This window comes from Cyphellophora europaea (genome assembly GCF_000365145.1).
Source record: "Cyphellophora europaea CBS 101466 unplaced genomic scaffold supercont1.2, whole genome shotgun sequence".
Taxonomy (NCBI): Eukaryota; Fungi; Ascomycota; class Eurotiomycetes; order Chaetothyriales; family Cyphellophoraceae; genus Cyphellophora; species Cyphellophora europaea.
The window spans coordinates 792,172-811,920 of NW_008481808.1; the positions used below are offsets into that span (position 1 = coordinate 792,172).

Genomic DNA, 19,749 nt, shown 5'->3' on the forward strand with positions numbered 1-19,749 from the left:
ATGATGTTGCTACTGATTCATTGGGGGATCTCGTTGAACAAACTCCGCAGTAAGCAGGCGCACCGGGTCGGAATGATAAGGTCCGGCTCTAGAGTGTGGGCGAGCTTGATGTCTCTTGCTCGTCCTCCAGCATCGGAAGATTCAAAGTCTCGCAAGGCTCCGTTGCAGCCTCGCAAAGAGGCCAAAAAAGCGGGACCTCACTTGGCGTTTCCTGCCAAGATTGCGAATGTGCGTGCAAGCCAAATTGTTAGCCTTGATTCTACCACCACTTCAAGCCAACATCACCCGATCGAAAAGCCTCTGGACACGCCGCCAGCAATCATGTCGGCTCCTCAGATGGTCCAGTGCTTCGGCAAGAAGAAGACGGCCACCGCTGTCGCCCACTGCAAAGTACGATTGCCTCTCTACCCTCTGCGCTGGCATGCAAAATACTCACAATGTCTGTAGAAGGGCAAGGGCCTCATCAAGGTCAACGGCAAGCCCCTCCACCTCGTCCAACCCGAGATCCTCCGCTTTAAGGTACGTACAGAGCTCCCCGATCAGTAACAGCCCACGCAATTCGAGTATCGCAAGATCAGGAAAGAACTGCATAGTTAACAGTATAACGCATTAGGTCTACGAACCAATCCTCCTCCTCGGCCTCGATCGCTTCGCTGAAGTCGACATCCGTGTGCGCGTGACTGGTGGTGGCCACACCAGCCAGATCTATGCTATCCGCCAGGCCATCGGCAAGTCCATCGTTGCCTACTACCAGAAATACGTCGACGAGTTCACCAAGAACACCCTGAAGCAGGCGCTAGTGCAGTACGACCGTACCCTGCTGGTCGCCGACAACAGACGGTGCGAGCCCAAGAAATTCGGCGGTCCCGGCGCGAGAGCACGGTACCAGAAATCGTATCGTTAAGCGGTGGTTGTGTTTTTGGGGTGGGCAGGCAACATGTTGTGCCTGTGGACACAGCTTTGGTGATGAGGACAATCTCGAAGGAAGGTGGGACGAAGCGGGTGTCATGCATAGCCTGATTCTGAAGGTACTTGATGCAGGATGACTTCGAGATGATTATGGGTGGTTATGAGCCAAAAGCGGGCATTAAGGTGTTTCGCCTTTGATATGCAAAAGAGCATTCAATCCAACAATATCCAAATTTGAAGAAGAACTTCCTATTTTTGAGGGCCAGTCCTTGGTCCGAGGAGGGCTTGCCCCGTCTCGCCCATAACCTTTGACTAACAGGTCCTAAGGCACTCCGGTCCAGCTGCAATTGTCCTTGGGAAGTGATAGTGCACACTCACATCTCACTTAGGAACCGAGTTAGGCTAGGTTTCGACGACGACTGGTGCCCAATCCCCCTTTTCCTCGTCCTCATCTGCCCCAGTAAGACTCACTTCCAACATCTCGCCATCTTCCAACTGCACCATTCCTCTCTTCAGCACCGTCTTTTCCACCTCCCAGCCATAGCGCTCCCTCATGACTTCCTCCAGGCTCTGTAGTTCTTGCTCGAGCTTACTTCCCGGGTCCAGAGAATCTTCCACATTCTCCCTGAACCTCTTCAGCAAAACCTTCAGCCACCCACTCGCTCCCTCCTCCCTCAATTCAAACACTCCTCCCTCTACGTCTTCTGCTCTCTCCAACTGGAACTTCAACACTCGCACAACTTCCACAAACCAACCTTGTGCTTCTCTCAGTGCTATCCTGCAGGTGAATACCACGCTTATAATCCGCTTCCACCCCTCCAGACAACTCCAGTTGGCGAGCACCATCACCATAACATAACAGAACTGCAGCTCGCCCAGTACCTCACGGGCGCTGATATGCCTCTCGTACCCTTCCGTCAAGTCTCCGAGTAATCGGTGCAAATACCAGCTGCGGTCGCGAGCGCGCTCAGTGCGCACGACGCCCACATCGCCCTCAGCCCAGGTGCGCTTGAGGTCGATGGGCAACAGGTTGAGGTTGGTGCTGGATGGCAGGGCGGACAAGGCTTCGGAACGGGTAAGGCCGGGGATAGAATCGGCTTCAGAGTCCGCAGGCGCTGAGGATATAGACGTCAAGGTGCCGGTGGGCGTTATGCGCGCTATGGTCGATGAGGAGATATGTGACACCAACGACGTCCAGGAGGAGGCAGGGATTGGTGAAATTGCTCCTGTAGACGTATCGCCAGCTTGCAGATTGGAGGTTGCGGCCTCAAGGGCTGGGTAGGTGATCAAGCCGTGCGCAGGAAGTGATGGCATGGTGCTGAGCGCATGTTGTGCTGTGGGGGAATCGGGCGTAATGAGTGAGAGCGACTCATCTTCAGCGTTCCACTGGAAGGTGTGAGTTGTGCTGGACGACTCAATATTCAACCAGCGGCCATTCCGAATGGATACTGAAGCATCTGTGCCGGTGTAGATGAAGTGTATCCCAATGGGCACCTCAATTACACCGTGAAAGTTTGGTGACGAGTTGAAAGATAACAAGTCTATGCCTATGAATGTCCCGGGCGGCAAGTCAAGAAATAATAGCGTTGACGACGACGCCATGAGAGCTGGTGGGACTGATGGTGGAGTTGGAGACGGCAAGAGAGGCTACGTGGAAATATATTGTCAAGGCAAGATGATGAAATTTGAAAGGTTCTGTCATTCAGGCATCCTCGCCATGTACGGCAGCCCTGCAAGTCGCAGGAGGAGTTCTGAGATGGAAGACCAGGCATCATTGCCGTTCTTCGCGTATTTTTGGTGTCTAACCCAAAGTGCCTGCCTATGTGGTGGAGCACAGAATCTATCACGCCGGGTAGGCCACCAAATAGATAACGACTTGCTCACAGACGACGACCACGGCGACCACCCTTTCTGCGGGTCGAGTCGGATGGAGTGGGCGTGACATCTTCAATGCGGCCGATCTTCATGCCAGCACGGGCGAGCGCACGAAGAGCAGACTGAGCACCGGGACCTGGGGTCTTGGTGCCGTTACCGCCGGTAGCACGGATCTTGATGTGCAGAGCGGTGATGCCGAGCTCCTTGCAGCGGGCGGCGACGTCCTGAGCAGCCAACATGGCAGCGTAGGGAGAGGACTCGTCACGGTCGGCCTTGACCTTCATGCCACCGGTGACACGGCAGATGGTTTCGCGGCCACTGGAATCACCCAGATGTTAGCCTATGAACCATGCCGGGCTTCTTCAGAGGATCTGTTTGCTTTATGGAGTGTACTCACGAGAGATCGGTAACATGGACGAAGGTATCGTTGAAGGATGCGAAGATGCGGGCGACGCCAAATACCAGCTCGCCTGCGGAGGGGTTAGCATGGTGTTGAACTGTTTGCATTGTGCGACTGACCTTCGCGGACCTGAGGACCGAGGGAGATGTTCTCCTGAGCAGGGCGCTCAACCTTCTTCTTGGGAGGCATATTGTGTCGATTGTGCTGAAGTTGACTGAGAGAGATCGAGTTGTGATTTCGTGCGGCGCTGGGAATTTCAAAAAGTTCGCGAGCCCGGCGCTGGGCTGTGGGCGAACTTGGCACTAGTCTATATCCGGAATGGTACAGTCTCTGCGCTTGGCGCAAGCTCAAAGATTCTTTCTGGCCTTAGAGCTCATTTCATCTCACCAACTTTTCGACACACAGACGGTCAACAATTTTTTCGCTGTGCTCTTCGAGGGCTTGCTGATTGGTTGTCCATGTGATGCTGGTCATCCTCACTTCCCTGGTTCTCATGTGTATATCTTAGTGATTCTTGCCGGCACGCAACACCTCATGGAGCCAACGACAGTCGGCATTATTGGTATGGGCGACATGGGCCGCATGTACGCCCGACGCTTGAGCCAAGCAGGATGGAGGTAGGCCCATCCAGCACTGCACCAGCCGTGACGCGATATTGGACCCTTTGCTGTATTCTGGTAAGCCCCCCCTTTCCCTTACCCCTACTCCTTCCTGGGATGACATGAGTGCATTTGGCTCGAGCATCATGGAAAATGACTTGTTGGTACCATTCTGGTGTCTTCGTCTGTTGTTTACGTGGTCACTGATGTAAATACCTCGCTACCTTACTTTTTTCTTGTCTGATGGAGAAGCTCCTACTCAATTTATGCCCCATTCAAGCAGAGAAGCATGTGACTGACTTTGCTTGCAGTAGTTTCAAGGCCTCATTGCAGTGACCGTTGCAGCTAATGAAGGCGCATTGGTTCAGGATTTACGCATGCGATCTTCCTGCCAAGTATGAGTCATTGAAGAACGAGTTTGAGCACGAGGTTGGTAGAGTGGTGCCTTCTTTGAACATCATTGACGATGTCAGAAAGGTATCACTATCCTACCGAACGGTCACCTCGTCTCCAGAATCAGCGACTGGATCATCTACAGCGTAGAGGCCGAAGTCATCGGTCGTGTGGTAGCTGAATACGGCCCATCGACAAAGGTGGGTGCCATCGTCGGTGGCCAGACATCGTGTAAGGCTCCTGAGCTGGAAGCTTTTGACAAGTATCTGCCACAAGATGTTGAAATCGTCTCTTGCCATTCGCTCCATGGTCCAGCAGTAGACCCGAGAGGTCAACCGCTTGTCGTCATTCAACACAGAGCATCGCAAAAGAGCGTCGATCTGTGCGTTGAGATCTTGTCATGCTTACAATCTAAATTTGTCTTTATCTCTGGCGAGAGGCATGATCGCATCACTGCAGATACGCAGGCGGTGACTCATGCTGCATTTCTCAGCATGGGCAGTGCTTGGGCTGCCAACAAACAGTTTCCATGGGAGATCAATCGATACGTTGGCGGCATCGAAAACGTGAAGATCAACATCATGATGCGGATTTATTCGAACAAGTGGCATGTATACGCAGGCTTAGCCATTCTCAACCCAGCGGCAAAACAGCAGATCAGGCAATACGCGGCATCGGTGACAGAGCTCTACAAGTTGATGCTGGGAGGTCATCGGGAAGAACTGACTCATCGTATCAAGACGGCGGGATCGGCTGTGTTCAAGCAAGAAACCGACGAACACAATCTTCTGCTTTCCGATGACCTTCTTGACCAGTTCTCGCTGTCAAAGGGGCCCAAGGAGAGAACCCGCAACAACCACCTGAGCCTGCTTGCCATCGTCGATACGTGGTGGAAGCTAGGTATCGTGCCATATGACCATATGATTTGTTCCACGCCGGTTTGTGGGCTCGTTACCCCCATCAGTACCATGGCTGACAACCGTAGCTCTTCCGCATCTGGCTTGGGGTTACAGAATATCTATTCCGGAACCCAAATCTTCTAGATGACGTGATCAGTACGGCCATTGAGGACAACACATTTCGATCGGACGACCTGGAATTCACTTTTGCCGCGAGAGTGAGTCGCAAAAGAACCTACATCTGTAGAAAGCTGACATGGTGATCACAGGCCTGGTCGGACTGCGTCTCTTTCGGAGACTTTGAGGCGTACCGTGATCGATTTGAGAACATTCAACGATACTTTGCACCTCGATTTCCCGAGGCCGTCAAACTAGGTAGCGAGATGATCAAGACTATTGTGGAGCGGACAAAGTCTTGATACTCAGCGTTGTATGAGATCTATCCTCACTATTCCTAGCGTGTCCTCCAACAGACATGCGGCCTCCTTCGCAAAGTACATAAAACTCCTGGAGGCCTGTCTAACAGAAGTACTCGGGAAAGTTGACGGGAACGTTGCCGCAAGATCTACACGATGTCGTAGCGGTGCTGGCGCGGTATGGTTCGTATTCGGGCCCCAATATCGTTCCAGGAAGAGTTTGGAAGGTCACCGTGACGCCAAGTCATCTGTGAAGAAGCGAGCCAACATTACCTAAGAGGCGGCAGACGATCATCCAGGAATCTTCGTGACGGCATTGGACGATAGACACGTATTCAAATGCCGGAGAACGGGGCCTCGGGTACCTTGCAATCCCTTATGTGAGCAGCCTCTCAAAACTTATACAAGTTGCAAGAAGGACCGGCGATAGACTGCTCTGTTTCATGCACGACCAATGAGACACCTCGGACGCCGAACGGTGTCTATCATGATTCGCTGCGGTAAGACCGTAGCCAAAAAGACACTTGGAATTCTCAGGCTTGGTTCTGCTTGCGTACCTGAACCGTGCTGCGCCTCAATCCTTATCACCCGTGGCCCAAGTCTTGCTTGCTCCTCCATGTCGAGGCATGCGCAATCAAAGACGGGAAGATCGACCGACTCTCATCATCCAGTTCCGTGGGCTTCTGATAGGTCACTTTTTTCCCGCCCTCAACGAGCCTTTGGGTTCCTGACAGTCGTCGGACCCCATCTTACATCTATTTTCTGCTTGTCACAGCCCCGGATACGGGCATCAAGAGACATGCGCTGCCGCGCAGAACAGCAAAACAGCGCATCCCGTCGAATGAGTCTCCGCCGGACCGACGCGGGCAGATGAAACGGAAATGGGGTGATTATCTTTTGCTTCGTCCTGTCGTTGGTGCACGCGTCACCACTCGCGGAGTCTGGTAAGCTTGGGAGACGGGATGCTCCTTGTCTGTATCACGGACTTGGCGCTGCACCTCGAACGATTGTCCGACGCGCAAGCTCACGTCCTTGGGCTTTGGCCCCACTCAAGGGCCTTGTTGTCAACGTTCATATAGTTGATCGTTGAACCCTCCCGAAATGCTCTTGACTCCGTTTCTGAAACAAAGACTTCCCGGTTGTATAGCTAGCCACTGATCATGTACTCTCCCAGGCTCTGGCTGGCGGCTTTGCTTGGTATGCCCCAACCCAGTAACCACATCTATAAGGTATCATGGCTGACGAGTTGTAGCCGCCGCTGCCAATGCACAGTTCGCAAGCTACGATCAGGATGGACACTCCATCTCCGTCAATGTCCCCTCGGACACAGCCTCCGGCAGTGGCCAGAGCATTTTCTTTCAGATCACTGCCCCCTCAGGCACATCATGGACTGGATTTGGTCAAGGCTCGCGCATGAGTGGCGCCAACATGTTCATTGTGTACTCCGATGGCAACAACAACGTGACTGTCTCTCCTCGGCTGGGCACCGGTCACGTCATGCCACAGTACAACTCCGATGCTCAGATAACTGTCCTGGGCGGCACCGGTATCCAGCCCGACGGCTCCATGGTGGCTAATGTGCGATGCGACTCGTGCCTGAGCTGGTCCGGTGGAAGCATGGAAGCCACTGACAGCTCCAGCAACTGGATTTGGGCATACTCTGGAGGTTCGTCCCTGGACACCACCAGCACTTCGGCATCGATCCGCCAGCATAGCAGCTACGGTGCTTTTACACTTGACTTGACCCAAGGCACGGGTGGCAGCTCGGTAAACCCATTTGTCTCGGCGGTGGATACCTCCAACCCATCGAGCACGCCGTCTTCGGGGCCCTCAACGCCCGTTGCAAGCTCTGATGCGGGCTCCAGTTCTGGCTCCAATGGCACCAGCAGCGAGATCTCAGATAACACCATTGGTCTGCGCCGAACGCATGGTATCGTCATGTCTGTCACTTTTGTGCTGCTCTTCCCATTAGCAGCTCTAACTTTATACCTACCTTTTGCAAAGCGCGTCCTTCTGATTCATGCGCCTCTTCAAGTCATCGGCATCATTCTCATGATTGTAGGCTTGGCCGCTGGGGTTAGACTTGGCAAACGCATCGACGAGCTCGACGCGTACCATATGATCATTGGTTACATCGTCGTTGCCGTTCTCATCCTCTTTCAGCCTCTTTTGGGACTGTTTCAACACATCTATTTCCGCCGGAACGAAGCCCGGTCGATCATGGGCGTGGTCCACCAGAGTCTCGGCCGATTGATGATCCTCCTCGGGATCATTAACGGTGGATTGGGCTTCAACATAACCGGTCCCGTGGGGTCGCGTTATGTCCCTCGTGGCGCCGTCATCGCATACGGCGTCATTGCAGGTCTCGTGGCACTCTTCTATGTCGCAATCGTCATCTTTGGGAAACGCAGCTCATCCCGGAGTGGTACTTCGTCGCCCGCTAACAGGGAAAAAGCACATAACCGCTACTGGCAGACAGAGTTGCAGCCTCGAGGCAACGGAGCATCGCCCGAGCGGCAGCATTGGCAGCCGCATGGCCAGAGTCACGGTCGACCAACGCGGACCAATTCAAATCGCTATACCATTTCGGGACGCGGCGACGGTCGCCCTTAGACTTGAATGACGAGTAAGGGTAGCTGGGCTAACGAAAGATAGAAACCGACCAGGCCGGCGCTGCCTTTGATGGATGTGACTGATGAAGATTTCCTTACCATGTATTAGCACAATGAGTCCAAATTGGTGCTGGATATTTTCCGTGCCAATTCACACGGAGCCGTAATGTCAGGGCGGAATATGGTACAATATGTAGAAAATCCTTACGATACCTGTTCGGTTTTGCATGCCCGGTACCCGGCGAGCGGCGAGCCTCAGGTCCGTTGCAAGATTGATCCGCCGTCAAGGATCCGGTGCCACGATTGTCCGTCTTGTAAGGCGGATATTAGTTCGGTGGCTTGTCGATCGTGGGTGACGTGGGTCTTGAAGGTCAACTCAGAGCCCAGGATGGATGAACCAACTTCTACATCTCACGTCCATACTGTTGTCCCTGCGCCCCGCTTATTCAAGTAGCACAAACATGGACTGGGCAAGCTGCGCAGCGGCACTCTCGCACGTCTGGGTAGTGAGTGATTGAAGGGAGCCCAGCCCCGGCTGCAACAGCGTCTACGAACGACGTCACCCACAGTACCAGCTCCAAGCGTACCCTTGCGTCTACCGACCGATGATGGCACCGGTGCAGTGCTTAGTGGCCTTAAGAGGACGCTTCATCCAACAAGCACCGCTAAGCTGCCGCCGCCATTGCCTTTAGAGCGTGGTAGCGCTATGCGCTAGAGGCTTTGGTGACTGGGCTTCCCCGCAAGTCGTTTGTGTCTTCCACTTCTCGAGCCGTTGGCTGTCGATCTCTGCACCTCATTTGCTTCTGCCATTCCCAGTCGGCGCTGTTACTTCTGAGAATCGACCATCGACTCAAAACATTTTGCCTCTGAGTGGAGCACGGGACATCCCTCAAGCTGCCGCAGGCGTCGCCTATTATTCACCGTTGTGGCATCATGCAGCCCGTTTCGATCGCTGCAAAACGGCTCACACCATGCGATTGTCCCTGTCGCTCTTACACAGATTATTCGTCAATCGGGTGGAAGTTCCATCCACCGGTGTCTCCGCACGATCCTGTGCAGAGGCAAGATAGCTCCCGCAAAGGAAAGTTGCCGACTCTCACTCACGCTCACTCAGTGCCCGCTACTGGATGACGTCTCAAGCGCTATGCATGCTAGTGTTTCGAACGTCTAGAGGGTCTGCTGCTCCTCCGCGTCATGCACTCTAGACCCCATGCGGGCCCTCAAGTTGTTATATACTGAGTCCAAGACGGCCCAGTGGTAGGTGTGGTTGCCATCTCCTCCATTGAGCGACCTAGTGCCCAGCACACCTGACATCGACCTTGAGCGTCCTTTGTGTTACAAAATAGCCATGGGCTTACTCGGCGGCCGAGGGTCTACGAAGCCGTACTTTGGCTTGACGGGAGGATGGCTCACCTTCTGGATCACAGTGGCTTGTGGAACTGACATGACGCTCTTTGGGTAAGTGGTCTCGACTCTCCTATGACTTGCGTCGGAGAAGAGATGGCGTTTTCGGTTACTTCCGGTCACAAAGTCTACACTCCATCCAAGTCTTGTCTCCAATTGCTCAGCACTTTGTACTTCGAGACAAGTATACTAAGTCTACCTAGGTACGACCAAGGCGTCTTCGGTGGTGTGATTGTGACTCGGGACTTCTTAGAGAAACATGATCTCGTGGGGCCAACAAAGACCGCTACATTGGGTATGGCTCCCTCAACTTGATGCTTGAGCCCTTTCTGATTGCACGACAGGTACGGTCACCGCAATTTACGACGTCGGTTGTTTCATCGGCGCCCTCGTGGCGGCATGGCTAGGCGAGGCAATTGGCCGCCAGAAGACAGTACTCATAGGGACTGTCGTGATGTCTGTTGGCGCCATCCTGCAAATCACATCCTTCAGCTTGGCCCAGATGTTCGTCGGGCGCGTTGTCGCGGGGATCGGCAACGGTTTGAACACCGCAACTGCTCCGGTTTGGCAGACCGAATGTAGCCAGATAAAATGGCGAGGCAAGCTTGTCGTGATCGAGCTTATCCTCAACATCGCTGGCTTCTCCCTCTCGAATTGGGTCACCTATGGCATGTCGTTCGCCGGTGGTGCGGTAGCGTGGCGAGTCCCGCTTGCCGTGCAGTTCGTCTTCATCGCCGTCCTATTTGCAACCGTGCCATGGCTTCCAGAGTCGCCTAGATGGCTTATCGCGCACGACTACGAGGACGAGGCGTTCAGCATCTTGGCAGATCTCGAAGGCAAGTCTGAAGACGATCCTTTCATCATCACACAGCATAAACAGATTGTCTACACCGTTCAGTACGAGCGAGCCAATGCTGTGCCCTGGTCGCAGCTTCTGCGCGGCAAAACTGGAGAGAAAGGCGGCACAAAGACCATCAGACGTCTCCTACTTGGTATGGGGACACAACTCATCCAACAGCTTAGCGGCATCAATGTCACTTCATATTATCTCCCCACGGTCCTCATCCAGTCAGTTCATCTGAGCGAGACCATGGCTCGACTCCTCGCAGCCTGCAATTCCGTGTCATATCTTCTCTTCTCGCTGATCGGCATCCCGAACGTCGAGAGGTGGGGTAGGCGCAAGATGCTCATGTTTGCGGCCGCCGGACAATGCTTCTGCTACGCGATCATCACGGCCCTGCTGCGCTATGCCGAAAAGCCAGGATATGCTGCGCAGAAAGAGGTCGCTTCTGCATCGGTCGCCTTCTTCTTTCTGTATTATGTCTTCTTCGGGATTGGCATGCAAGGTACGTGGTTGGGACATGGCTCGCGCCGCAGTGGGATGGTGGAGTACCCAGTAATGACCATTTGAACAGGAGTCCCATGGTTGTATCCCACCGAGATCAACTCCCTCGCGATGCGCACGAAAGGTGCCGCAGCAGGCACAGCTACCAATTGGATCGTAAGTTCGCCTCCAGCTCCTCGCCATGGAGCATCGTCCGGTCCTTACTCATCGTTTGTCAGTTCAACTTCCTCGTCGTCGAGATAACACCCTATGGTATTCAGTCGCTGCACTGGAAGTTCTACATCATTTGGACTGTATTCAACGCCGCGTTCGTCCCCATGGTTTACTTTCTGTATCCAGAGACCGCGGGCCGCAGTCTGGAAGACATCGACGACTACTACCGCGGGAACCCGCCGGTACTCGTTTGGCGCGACAAAGAGGCGAAGCGAAGCGGACGACCCGAGCAGTATACCCAGAAGGAGGAAGAAGAGGTGCGGAGGAACAGCAGCATTGATCCGGCTGTGTTGAGACGAGGCAGTCGGGTCAGTAATCGATTCGCTGATCAGGAGGAGTATGAGGGTAAGACCGACGTCGGCGAGAATGACCACTTTGAGGTGGGCCACAAGGATGTAGTGTGAGGAGTTCGGTCAAATATTGACGAAGGTTGAATGCTTTTCAATCACGACGACCCTCTTGACGACTCGGGATGGTTGGAGTTTGACCGGGATGTAGTCGAGGTATGTTGGAGGAAACAGAGCGTGGTGTAGTGTCTCCGCCGGGCTAGCCAGCGTCTGATGGTAGATCTAATGTTCGACGCAGCGACCCTGATGGCGTGGAGTGAAACTCGAGGCTGCAGGCTCGGGCTCGTTGTTCGATCAGAGCTTGCACGATAAGCCCGGCGGTCGGTCCGACGACGGGCTGGTAGTACCAGAAGCTGCGCACTTGGTAGGAGTGAAGTTGCTCGACTGCAATGACGACGGCTGTCATTTGGAATGGATTAGGCGGTAGTGTGCTTCCGGACCCATGGGAGGTATGTTTAGTGCGGTGAGTTGTTGCTGCAATATATGCTCGGCTCGAGTAATGAAGTATCATCTACAGCATCCATGCTCCTCTTCACATTTCAGCCAAACAGCTTACTGAGTAGCCCAGCGCCTTTGCCACCAGTGCCACCAGTGGCGTTTGGGTCTCCCTTTTCCATCACCTCGTCCACCCATGCCCCAAGCTTGCCCCGGTCACTCATCAGCCTCGTATCCACCAAGCGTTCCGTAACTCTCTCGGCTCTGCGACCGCCAAAACCAACAAGTGTGGGCATACTCGTTATGCCGTACTCGACGCCTAGGTCTGTGATGTTGCCATTGCTTGTGTCGGCGCTATCAAGTTCAACTTCCGCAAAGGAGAGCGCAGAGAACCTGTCGGAGGGGGAAGGGGAGCGGTGCGTGACGAGCTCGGTGAGCAGCGGCGTAATGGTGCGGCAAGGGGCGCAGGCGGAGGTCGTGAAGAGAAGAAGGAGCAAGGTGTTAGAAGCCGAGGCGGTGCGCAGGTAGTCGTGGAATTGCGGCGGCGTACGGATGGGGTTGTAAACGCGGTTGCTGAGCTGGTGGGAGGAAGTCGTGGAGAACGCGTGAGTGGAGCGGAAATGAATACTGAGGCCGGGGCGGGAGAGGATCTGGAGGAAAGGTGAGACTTGTCTCGGTCTCATTGCGGTGTCTCGATATTGGGGATTTGTGCTGAGAGCAGGGGATGCGAATACTTCGATATCGCGTATTGACCCAACATGTCGATGCAGAAGCTGTGAAGTCGATATTGAGGAATGACGTAGCTAGGATGCCAAATTACCTTTTGGGAACTGATCCTTGAGCCTCCCATAATTCTCACGCTACAACACGATAAAGAGGCATATACTCCGGCTGACACTAGCCGGGACCTTTACTGGAAGGTGCTGGTGCACAGCTGACGCGCAAGCAGACCACCCTGAGGCGCCTTGGTGGATGTTCTCTGTGTGCAGAAGCATCGACCTACCTCGAGCAGAGCATTTTGGAACAACACAATCGATCTAAAGCTCGCTTCTGCAATTGTCTCTGCAGGGACCTCCTCCGGTCGCCACGGGGCGTACAGGTGCTGCCGACGACTGCTGTATCAACATTCTCAAAGGATTGTAAGCCCCTCCCAAGAATCAATTCTCCAGGGTCATGGGATAAGGCGGCGCCAAGACGCGGGCCCGCGGAACTCACGGCATTCTGATTTTACGCCCCTTCTCACCAACAATGTAAGAGCGCGACAGCAGTCTCATTGGAGCGCATTGCAGGTTGCAACGCAGACACTGCCTCACCCTAGCTACAAGCCGATGTCTCCTTCTACTATCGTGGTGCGGGCAGGGAGGCCCCTTGACTCCTCACACGGGTATTTCGGGCGCCATGTTCTGGGCTCTTGGCCGAGTCTTGCTTCAGACAAGCCGTTTCGACTCCTCTCTAGCGGATCCTCTGCTGCTCGTGTGAGCGTCAGATCGCAATCAAGACTTTCCTAGGGCCTGCTAAGAATAGCTAATGCTTTCCCCACGTAATGCTTGGAAGGAAGGTGCGATTAAGATCAAGTAAGTGCCTTGCTCAAGATCTGAACGTCTCTGCGCTCGCCATGGTCAAACGCCACGTACAAAATGCTTGCGGCGCTGAGCCGTGGGCGGCGATTTCGTTATGCCTTTCGAATTCTACTTGTTATCGTTGTCATATACATACTGCTCCCTAGCCCCAAGGCACCCCATTACTCCGCGCACGACCCTCACTCCCTCCTGTCGACCCGCGCCCCACAGATCCAGTATGCCTTTGACGCATCAGCTGGCGGCGACCTATATCGCCTGCAAGAGGTCAAGAAAGAGTTCTTGCATGCCTACAATGGCTATCGAACACACGCATGGCTTCATGATGAGGTAAAGCCTGTATCTGGGGGCAGCCACAAGCAATATTGCGGTTGGGCGGCAACGTTGATCGACACACTAGACACATTGTATATCATGGGCTTATACGATGAGTTTGACGAAGCTGTGCATGCTGTGTCGCGCTTGAGTTTCGCTTATGCGCCGTCGGGGTTTTGCGGCGTGAATCCTTTCGAGACGACCATCAGGCATTTAGGTGGCCTACTCTCAGCCTACGACATCTCCGGCTCTAGAGATGAAAGACTGAAACGCAAGGCAGTAGAAATGGGGAACTTGCTCTTCCATGCATTTGCGCCGAATGGAGTGCAATGTCGTTCAATCATCTGGCCGAGATTTCCTGGCTGGTCATGCGAACCCAACGCTATGTTATCTCTCGCTCGCTTAGGTAGCCAGAGTCTCGAGTTCCTACGCTTGTCGATGGTCTCGGGCGATCAAAAATGGGCGTCGAAGATCGAGTTTCTTTCCAAGGCAATGGAACGGCTGCAGGATTCTTCCCACATCCCAGGTATGTGGCCTAAGTTCTTTGACGGAACCTGTTCGGAGGGCGTATGCGATCTCGACCCACAAAACTGGCAATGGTTCACAATGGGGTCTGGCACAGATTCGGCTTACGAGTACATCGTCAAATCCCATCTGCTATATGGGGCGAAGGATGACATCTATATCAAGATGTGGCAGAAAGCCTCACCACAGATCAAGAACAAGTTGTTGTTCCAGCCCATGAACCCCCAGAACAACGGCATGCTTTTCCCAGGAGTCATCGCAAGTCGTGGAGGTGGCTCGGCTGCTTTTCACCCCGAGATGGAACACCTATCATGCTTCCTCGGTGGTGTCTTCGCCATTTCTTCTCGACTACTTCCCAACGACTCGTCCGATGAGGACCTTGCAGTCGCCACAAACTTGACCCACGGTTGCGTCTGGGGCTACGCCTCTACTCCTTCTGGGATCATGCCGGATACTTTTCGCAGTCTTCCGTGCCTCAATTCTCTCCGCAACTGCTCCTGGGACGAAGCCGCCTACAACAAAGCAGGAGGTCATCACTACGACCTCATTACTCCTCTTCCGGTCGGCATGACCGAAATCAAGCGCCCGGAATACATGCTCCGGCCTGAGGCCATTGAATCTGTCTTCATCATGTACCGTGTCACTGGAGATCCAGTGTGGCGCGAGATGGGGTGGGACATGTTCCTCGCCATTCGCAACGCTACCAGAACGAAGTACGGGCATTCAAGCGTGGCCGACGTGATGCGCAAGGGCGAAGAAACTGAGTTGACGGATAAGATGGAGAGCTTCTGGCTGAGCGAGACGCTCAAGTACTTCTATCTACTGTTTGCAGATCCGCGCTTGGTGAGGTTGGACGACTGGGTCTTTACTACGGAAGCACATCCGTTAAGGTTGACCGATGAAACTAGAGGCGGTGGTTAAGGACCAGGCCTTGCCAGTGCTATGTACAGCAAGAGTATCCTTTTAATGCTAAGACGAGGACGTGCAGCTGAAGCTGTTGTAGCATGCGGTAAACTTGTAATTGCGTCTACAAGACACTTCAAGCCTAACCCACCATACAACGCGCCACTCGGACCGCTCCTCGTACCTCTATCGTATTCACTTTTTTGGGCTCTCTCGGTTTCACTCCGTCCTTGCACTTGCTCCCACTACAGAGCGACAACAAGTGCAAGAAAAAAGCTACTCACAACTCGCACCACCTGGAGGTGGAGCCACTTATTATTCGCGAGTCTGGATTGGAGCCGCCCACCCACGAGCTTTGGGACAGGAAGTTAATCGACTGCCCACTTCCAGGACATTGCGACTTCACCACAAACAAACACTACCTAGAGTAGTATTTGCTGGCCCGGCCCGCATTCTTGATGTTTGAAGAGGAAAAACCACCAGCAACGCCCTTTCCATCCGCCCATGGCTGCGTGTGGTTGACTAGACGTTCGTCATGTCGTCGTCGTCGTCGTCGTCGTCGTCGGTGTTGGTGTTGGCGTCGTCGTACTCGGCGAGGCGAGCGGAGAGGACGGAGGAAGAGGTGAGGGTCGAGGAGGAGGAGAAGGAAGACGAGGCAACGGCGGCGGGGCTCGGAAGCTTCTGGCCGTGAACATCGTACTGACTGTTGTAGGCGCTCGAGATCGGCACAGGGCCAGACGAGGGAGGCGCGACAGGAACGGGAGGAGGGTTGGTGGTGGGAGGAGGAGGTGGTGGAGGAGGAGGAGGAGGAGGCGGAGGCGCAGCACCAGCGGCCGGAGCGGAGGAAGCAGGGAGAGAAGCCTGCATGGCAGCTTGCTGCTGCGGCGTCGGAAACCAGCCAGGACGTCTGGGCGCCTCGGCGACGCGGTCGGGCAAGCGGCGGCGGTTCACCAGCTCGGCAGTGGCAACCTTTCTCTGGCCGACGAAAGCAATCGCAGCGGCCCTCGTGATCACGGCGCACTCGCTGTAGTTGGCGGCGGTATGGTGGATCTTCCTGATGTGACGCGACAGCTCTGTGAATGTCTCAGTATTTGTATAGCTACAAAAGCGTTTGGACTTACCATTCTCCTCTCGGCGTAAAGTCCGGCACTCGGAGGCGACGCTTCCCTGGTATGCTCTGCCGCATATGACGAACTCGCCGCTGGATCTTCGTCAGTACAGTTGATGTCAAGTGGAAAGGAGCATACTTGGCGATCGTGTAGTGATTCATGATGTCTTAACACGAGCGAACGTTGGGGGGAACGAAATGGTCGGTGTCGAGTTTGTGGTGGAGCGGGAAGGGGAGAGGTTGAAGTTGCCAAAAGGTTGCCTGATTTAAAAGGTTTGCGATCAGTCGTCTGGCTATGATGCAATCCTTGTGATGCAATGAGAAAAGTGCTGGACACGACAAAGGTTTTGCTGGAGAGCCTGCGTCTGGCACAACAGATTGGAATGAAGCGACTGAGGTGGATGCCCTACCATCATCACTCACTTCTTGCATTGAAGCATTTTGGCTTTCACCAGAACTTCTCACCGTTGTGACTCACCACCAGAAGATACCGGTCACTGATGCCACCTTCCAGCCCTCCAGGAAGAAATGAGACAACTGTGGCTCACGCCTTTCGCTTGACTTCAAGTCCTTCATCGACTCAAGACCGCTGCTGATGGATCCATGCTCCATCTGTCTGCCATTCGAGTCGCGTCAGCCCAAGATACTCGCGGACAGGATTTTGTCACGTTTGGAGCCAGACTATAAGAAGTGATAAGGGCTTCCACCACGAGTAATTTGACAAGTTCATCTTGTGTAGTTTCTCTGGCGGCCGGAAATCACATTATCGGTTAACGGAGTTTGAAGCCAAGCAAGCTCGCTGGACGGTGGTACTCGACACCATACTCGCAGCTGCTAGCACAGACCTGTCGACGTGACGATTTTGAGGGTAGTACTTCGGGTGTCAGGAGATGCAAGTTCAGATGATGCTACAGCAGTCAGTGAGTATGTCATTCATCCAGAGTATACGCTAGACTGTTGGAGGCTTAGTGCAGTCCCGGACATATGTTCTTCCGTTATACCTTTCACTGACCTGACCGCAGTGCTGGCTCCGCCACGCTCCCAAAGGATTCATTCAATGTGAACAAATGGGCACCATTACTTGTTGTCAAGCTTGTACAAGTTGTTGACAAGACTGCGTTCTTCGAGGTTTTCTACCCCACATATTATGGACCTGGCGATGACAAGCCTTCGGTGGTATGAAATCTCCGAATCTCGCCAATCTGACACCGCGCTGGGAATTACGGGCTAGCAGCGTGGTGTATGCCGTCAACGATGCTATACTTGTGAGGCGTCCTCATGGACCATCCAGAGACAGCTGTACAATCCAGCAAAACAGATCGCCGGATCCTGGTTGGGCCCTCTGCAATGGATCAGAACTGTTGTGTCCAACCTCAGCGTACCGGACTGCTGTAGGGAATGTTGATAGCACGGAAGAGAGCACCATCTCAACAATAAGTTCGATACTGTTGGTTGACTCGCACAGCCTCTCCACCACCATGATTTGATATTGTGCTCACTTCACAGCACCTTCAGCTTCAAAACGGCAAACCTCGGATGATCTATATTAAAGCTAACATGATTTTCGAGTCAATCAATTATATTCACTCAACAACAATATAGCGAACCACTGCTACTGCCTTGGACCATTAAATTTGTGCCAGTACCACACTCGACTTCCTTCTACCTTCTCAAGAGTTCGCCTAGTTTTTCGAGAAAGAGCAATGACCAACTCCAAGATGGCAGACACCATTGCAACGTGTAACAAGGCCGGCGATTTCATCCCCTTCCCGAAAATTTCCGGGAAAACAACGGACTTTCTCCTGAATCTACACCGCCTGAAGGATAGCCGAAAGCTCCACGAGTCAACGATCGAACTCAAAGGTACTGTCAAGCTCCATGGCATGCACGCTGATATAGTCTTCGGCCTCAAAGACAGTACCGCGAAGCCAACATTCCAGTCGCGAAACCGTGTTTGCGATCCGGAAGAGTCCATGCAAGGTTGGCCCCGAAACATTGCCACTCGCTCCCTCGAGCTATCTGCTTTGGTGACAAATATCCTCAACCGGTTTAAGGATCGGAACCCTCTCATCCCAGTGGACAACGACAAGCCGCTCATTATAGCAGGCGAATGGATCGGCCCGAAGGTGCAGCCAGGAGTTGGTGTATCTCACATCTCGGCTCGTTTCATCATCATCGCGATCCAGGTCAACGGCGTCTGGCAGCCGGATGCCGACTATGCGGAAATCGAGGAACCATCTGCTGCCATCTACTCTATCCTACGAGTTCCGCAGTATGCCGTCCGGTTGGATATCTCGGATCGAAGGCCTAACAATCCAGCATTGCTTGAGATTCAGCAACTATCAGACGAAGTTGAGAAGGCTTGCCCTTATGCCGCACACTTTGGCATTCACAAGAGTAAAGGAGAAGGAATAGTCTGGAAACCCAACATACCTGAAGGTCTTGCTGATCCAAAATACTGGCTAAAGACGAAGGGCCCAGCTTCTGGTCCCGAAAACCGTATCAATAATCTTCTGACTGGTTCGAATACGGATAAGATCGCAGCGACTGCAAATGAGGCGGCGAGGAAATGGCTCACTGAACGACGCATCGAGCAAAGCTTCGAGTACATCAGGGAGATGGGCCATGCGAACACTGCTCGGAGCGAGCGTGAATTCATCAAGTGGGCGACCAACGACATTGTCAACGAAGAGAAGAGTACGATAGCTGAGATAATGGAATCGGATCTCACTTTCGAGAAGCTGCTCAGGCAGGAGATCTACTGCCGAGCCAGACAAGCCTTTCTGACTCGGCCCAAGAGGAATAGGAAGACAATCGGCCTCCCGAAGGCGTCTGCCTGGTACTGCATCGACAACGTCCAGCCGCTTCCAATGATATTTGGAAAGAACCCAGAGCAACTGCAGACCGCAAGCACAGCTGTTGCAGACGCTATCGACAGAATAGTGCCTCTACAGATCGACCCGGCCGAGACTCCCCAGCAAGTACGGACTGCAAATCCTCGAGTCACCCATAAGACTCCCGAACCAGAAACTGTGGATGCAGTAGGGGCGGAACAAGCGACGCTACCCGTCAAGGAGATGACCAACGAAGAGCGCTTCCTGCAGGCTATGGCGAACATGGGTCTGAGCTGACGGACTTAGGAGCATGATCATTTGGCAACGGGTCACCAATGAATGGCTTATGTACCGGTGGCGCGGAGTCCACGGAGAGAGCGGTTGATACTGGCTTAAATCATATTCTACACAGACATGGTGCCAATCAATGCCCCATACTCTAGGCTAACCTTCTAAGAGAGGGATTCAATCAATGTTTCACCTTTCTTTAGGCGGTGTGGTTCCGTCAGCTATTCGAGAGCCATAGTCGCTGTCGCCGGACAACCAGATTCTTCTCGCAGAAACGGCTATGAACATTGAGTCACTTCTCACCACCGCTGCACACTTGCCTCGAGCCTGTAAATGACCTGCAGTTGCACCG

At 53.6% G+C, this 19,749-nt stretch overlaps 10 protein-coding genes across 10 annotated transcripts; 6 read left to right on the top strand and 4 right to left on the bottom strand.

Annotated features, from left to right (window-relative positions):
* Window positions 1–321: 321 nt before the first annotated feature.
* On the top strand, window positions 322–904 carry HMPREF1541_01784 (40S ribosomal protein S16; the record flags this gene model as incomplete). Its single annotated transcript, XM_008716141.1, has 3 exons — window positions 322–390; window positions 448–519; window positions 614–904. The coding sequence occupies 3 exons, from the start codon at window positions 322–324 to the stop codon at window positions 902–904; spliced, it is 432 nt and encodes a 143-aa protein (XP_008714363.1).
* A 407-nt stretch (window positions 905–1,311) lies between these two features.
* HMPREF1541_01785 (uncharacterized protein) lies at window positions 1,312–2,511 on the bottom strand (the record flags this gene model as incomplete). The annotated part of the gene is made up of 1 exon (XM_008716142.1): window positions 1,312–2,511. The coding sequence occupies one exon, from the start codon at window positions 2,509–2,511 to the stop codon at window positions 1,312–1,314; it is 1,200 nt and encodes a 399-aa protein (XP_008714364.1).
* Window positions 2,512–2,789: 278 nt separating this feature from the next.
* Window positions 2,790–3,373, bottom strand: HMPREF1541_01786 (40S ribosomal protein S14; the record flags this gene model as incomplete). Its single annotated transcript, XM_008716143.1, has 3 exons — window positions 2,790–3,102; window positions 3,182–3,254; window positions 3,304–3,373. 3 exons carry the CDS (start codon window positions 3,371–3,373, stop codon window positions 2,790–2,792), a joined length of 456 nt encoding a protein of 151 aa, XP_008714365.1.
* A 758-nt stretch (window positions 3,374–4,131) lies between these two features.
* HMPREF1541_01787 (uncharacterized protein) lies at window positions 4,132–5,494 on the top strand (the record flags this gene model as incomplete). Its single annotated transcript, XM_008716144.1, has 4 exons — window positions 4,132–4,212; window positions 4,257–5,114; window positions 5,162–5,293; window positions 5,345–5,494. 4 exons carry the CDS (start codon window positions 4,132–4,134, stop codon window positions 5,492–5,494), a joined length of 1,221 nt encoding a protein of 406 aa, XP_008714366.1.
* Window positions 5,495–6,651: 1,157 nt separating this feature from the next.
* Window positions 6,652–8,104, top strand: HMPREF1541_01788 (uncharacterized protein; the record flags this gene model as incomplete). The annotated part of the gene is made up of 2 exons (XM_008716145.1): window positions 6,652–6,688; window positions 6,744–8,104. 2 exons carry the CDS (start codon window positions 6,652–6,654, stop codon window positions 8,102–8,104), a joined length of 1,398 nt encoding a protein of 465 aa, XP_008714367.1.
* A 1,347-nt stretch (window positions 8,105–9,451) lies between these two features.
* On the top strand, window positions 9,452–11,469 carry HMPREF1541_01789 (uncharacterized protein; the record flags this gene model as incomplete). Its single annotated transcript, XM_008716146.1, has 5 exons — window positions 9,452–9,561; window positions 9,711–9,802; window positions 9,852–10,853; window positions 10,923–11,008; window positions 11,071–11,469. The coding sequence occupies 5 exons, from the start codon at window positions 9,452–9,454 to the stop codon at window positions 11,467–11,469; spliced, it is 1,689 nt and encodes a 562-aa protein (XP_008714368.1).
* Window positions 11,470–11,951: 482 nt separating this feature from the next.
* HMPREF1541_01790 (uncharacterized protein) lies at window positions 11,952–12,530 on the bottom strand (the record flags this gene model as incomplete). Its single annotated transcript, XM_008716147.1, has 1 exon — window positions 11,952–12,530. One exon carries the CDS (start codon window positions 12,528–12,530, stop codon window positions 11,952–11,954), a length of 579 nt encoding a protein of 192 aa, XP_008714369.1.
* A 954-nt stretch (window positions 12,531–13,484) lies between these two features.
* HMPREF1541_01791 (uncharacterized protein) lies at window positions 13,485–15,185 on the top strand (the record flags this gene model as incomplete). The annotated part of the gene is made up of 1 exon (XM_008716148.1): window positions 13,485–15,185. One exon carries the CDS (start codon window positions 13,485–13,487, stop codon window positions 15,183–15,185), a length of 1,701 nt encoding a protein of 566 aa, XP_008714370.1.
* Window positions 15,186–15,689: 504 nt separating this feature from the next.
* On the bottom strand, window positions 15,690–16,437 carry HMPREF1541_01792 (uncharacterized protein; the record flags this gene model as incomplete). The annotated part of the gene is made up of 3 exons (XM_008716149.1): window positions 15,690–16,240; window positions 16,289–16,368; window positions 16,415–16,437. The coding sequence occupies 3 exons, from the start codon at window positions 16,435–16,437 to the stop codon at window positions 15,690–15,692; spliced, it is 654 nt and encodes a 217-aa protein (XP_008714371.1).
* A 1,556-nt stretch (window positions 16,438–17,993) lies between these two features.
* Window positions 17,994–19,406, top strand: HMPREF1541_01793 (uncharacterized protein; the record flags this gene model as incomplete). Its single annotated transcript, XM_008716150.1, has 1 exon — window positions 17,994–19,406. The coding sequence occupies one exon, from the start codon at window positions 17,994–17,996 to the stop codon at window positions 19,404–19,406; it is 1,413 nt and encodes a 470-aa protein (XP_008714372.1).
* Between the last annotated feature and the right edge of the window lie 343 nt (window positions 19,407–19,749).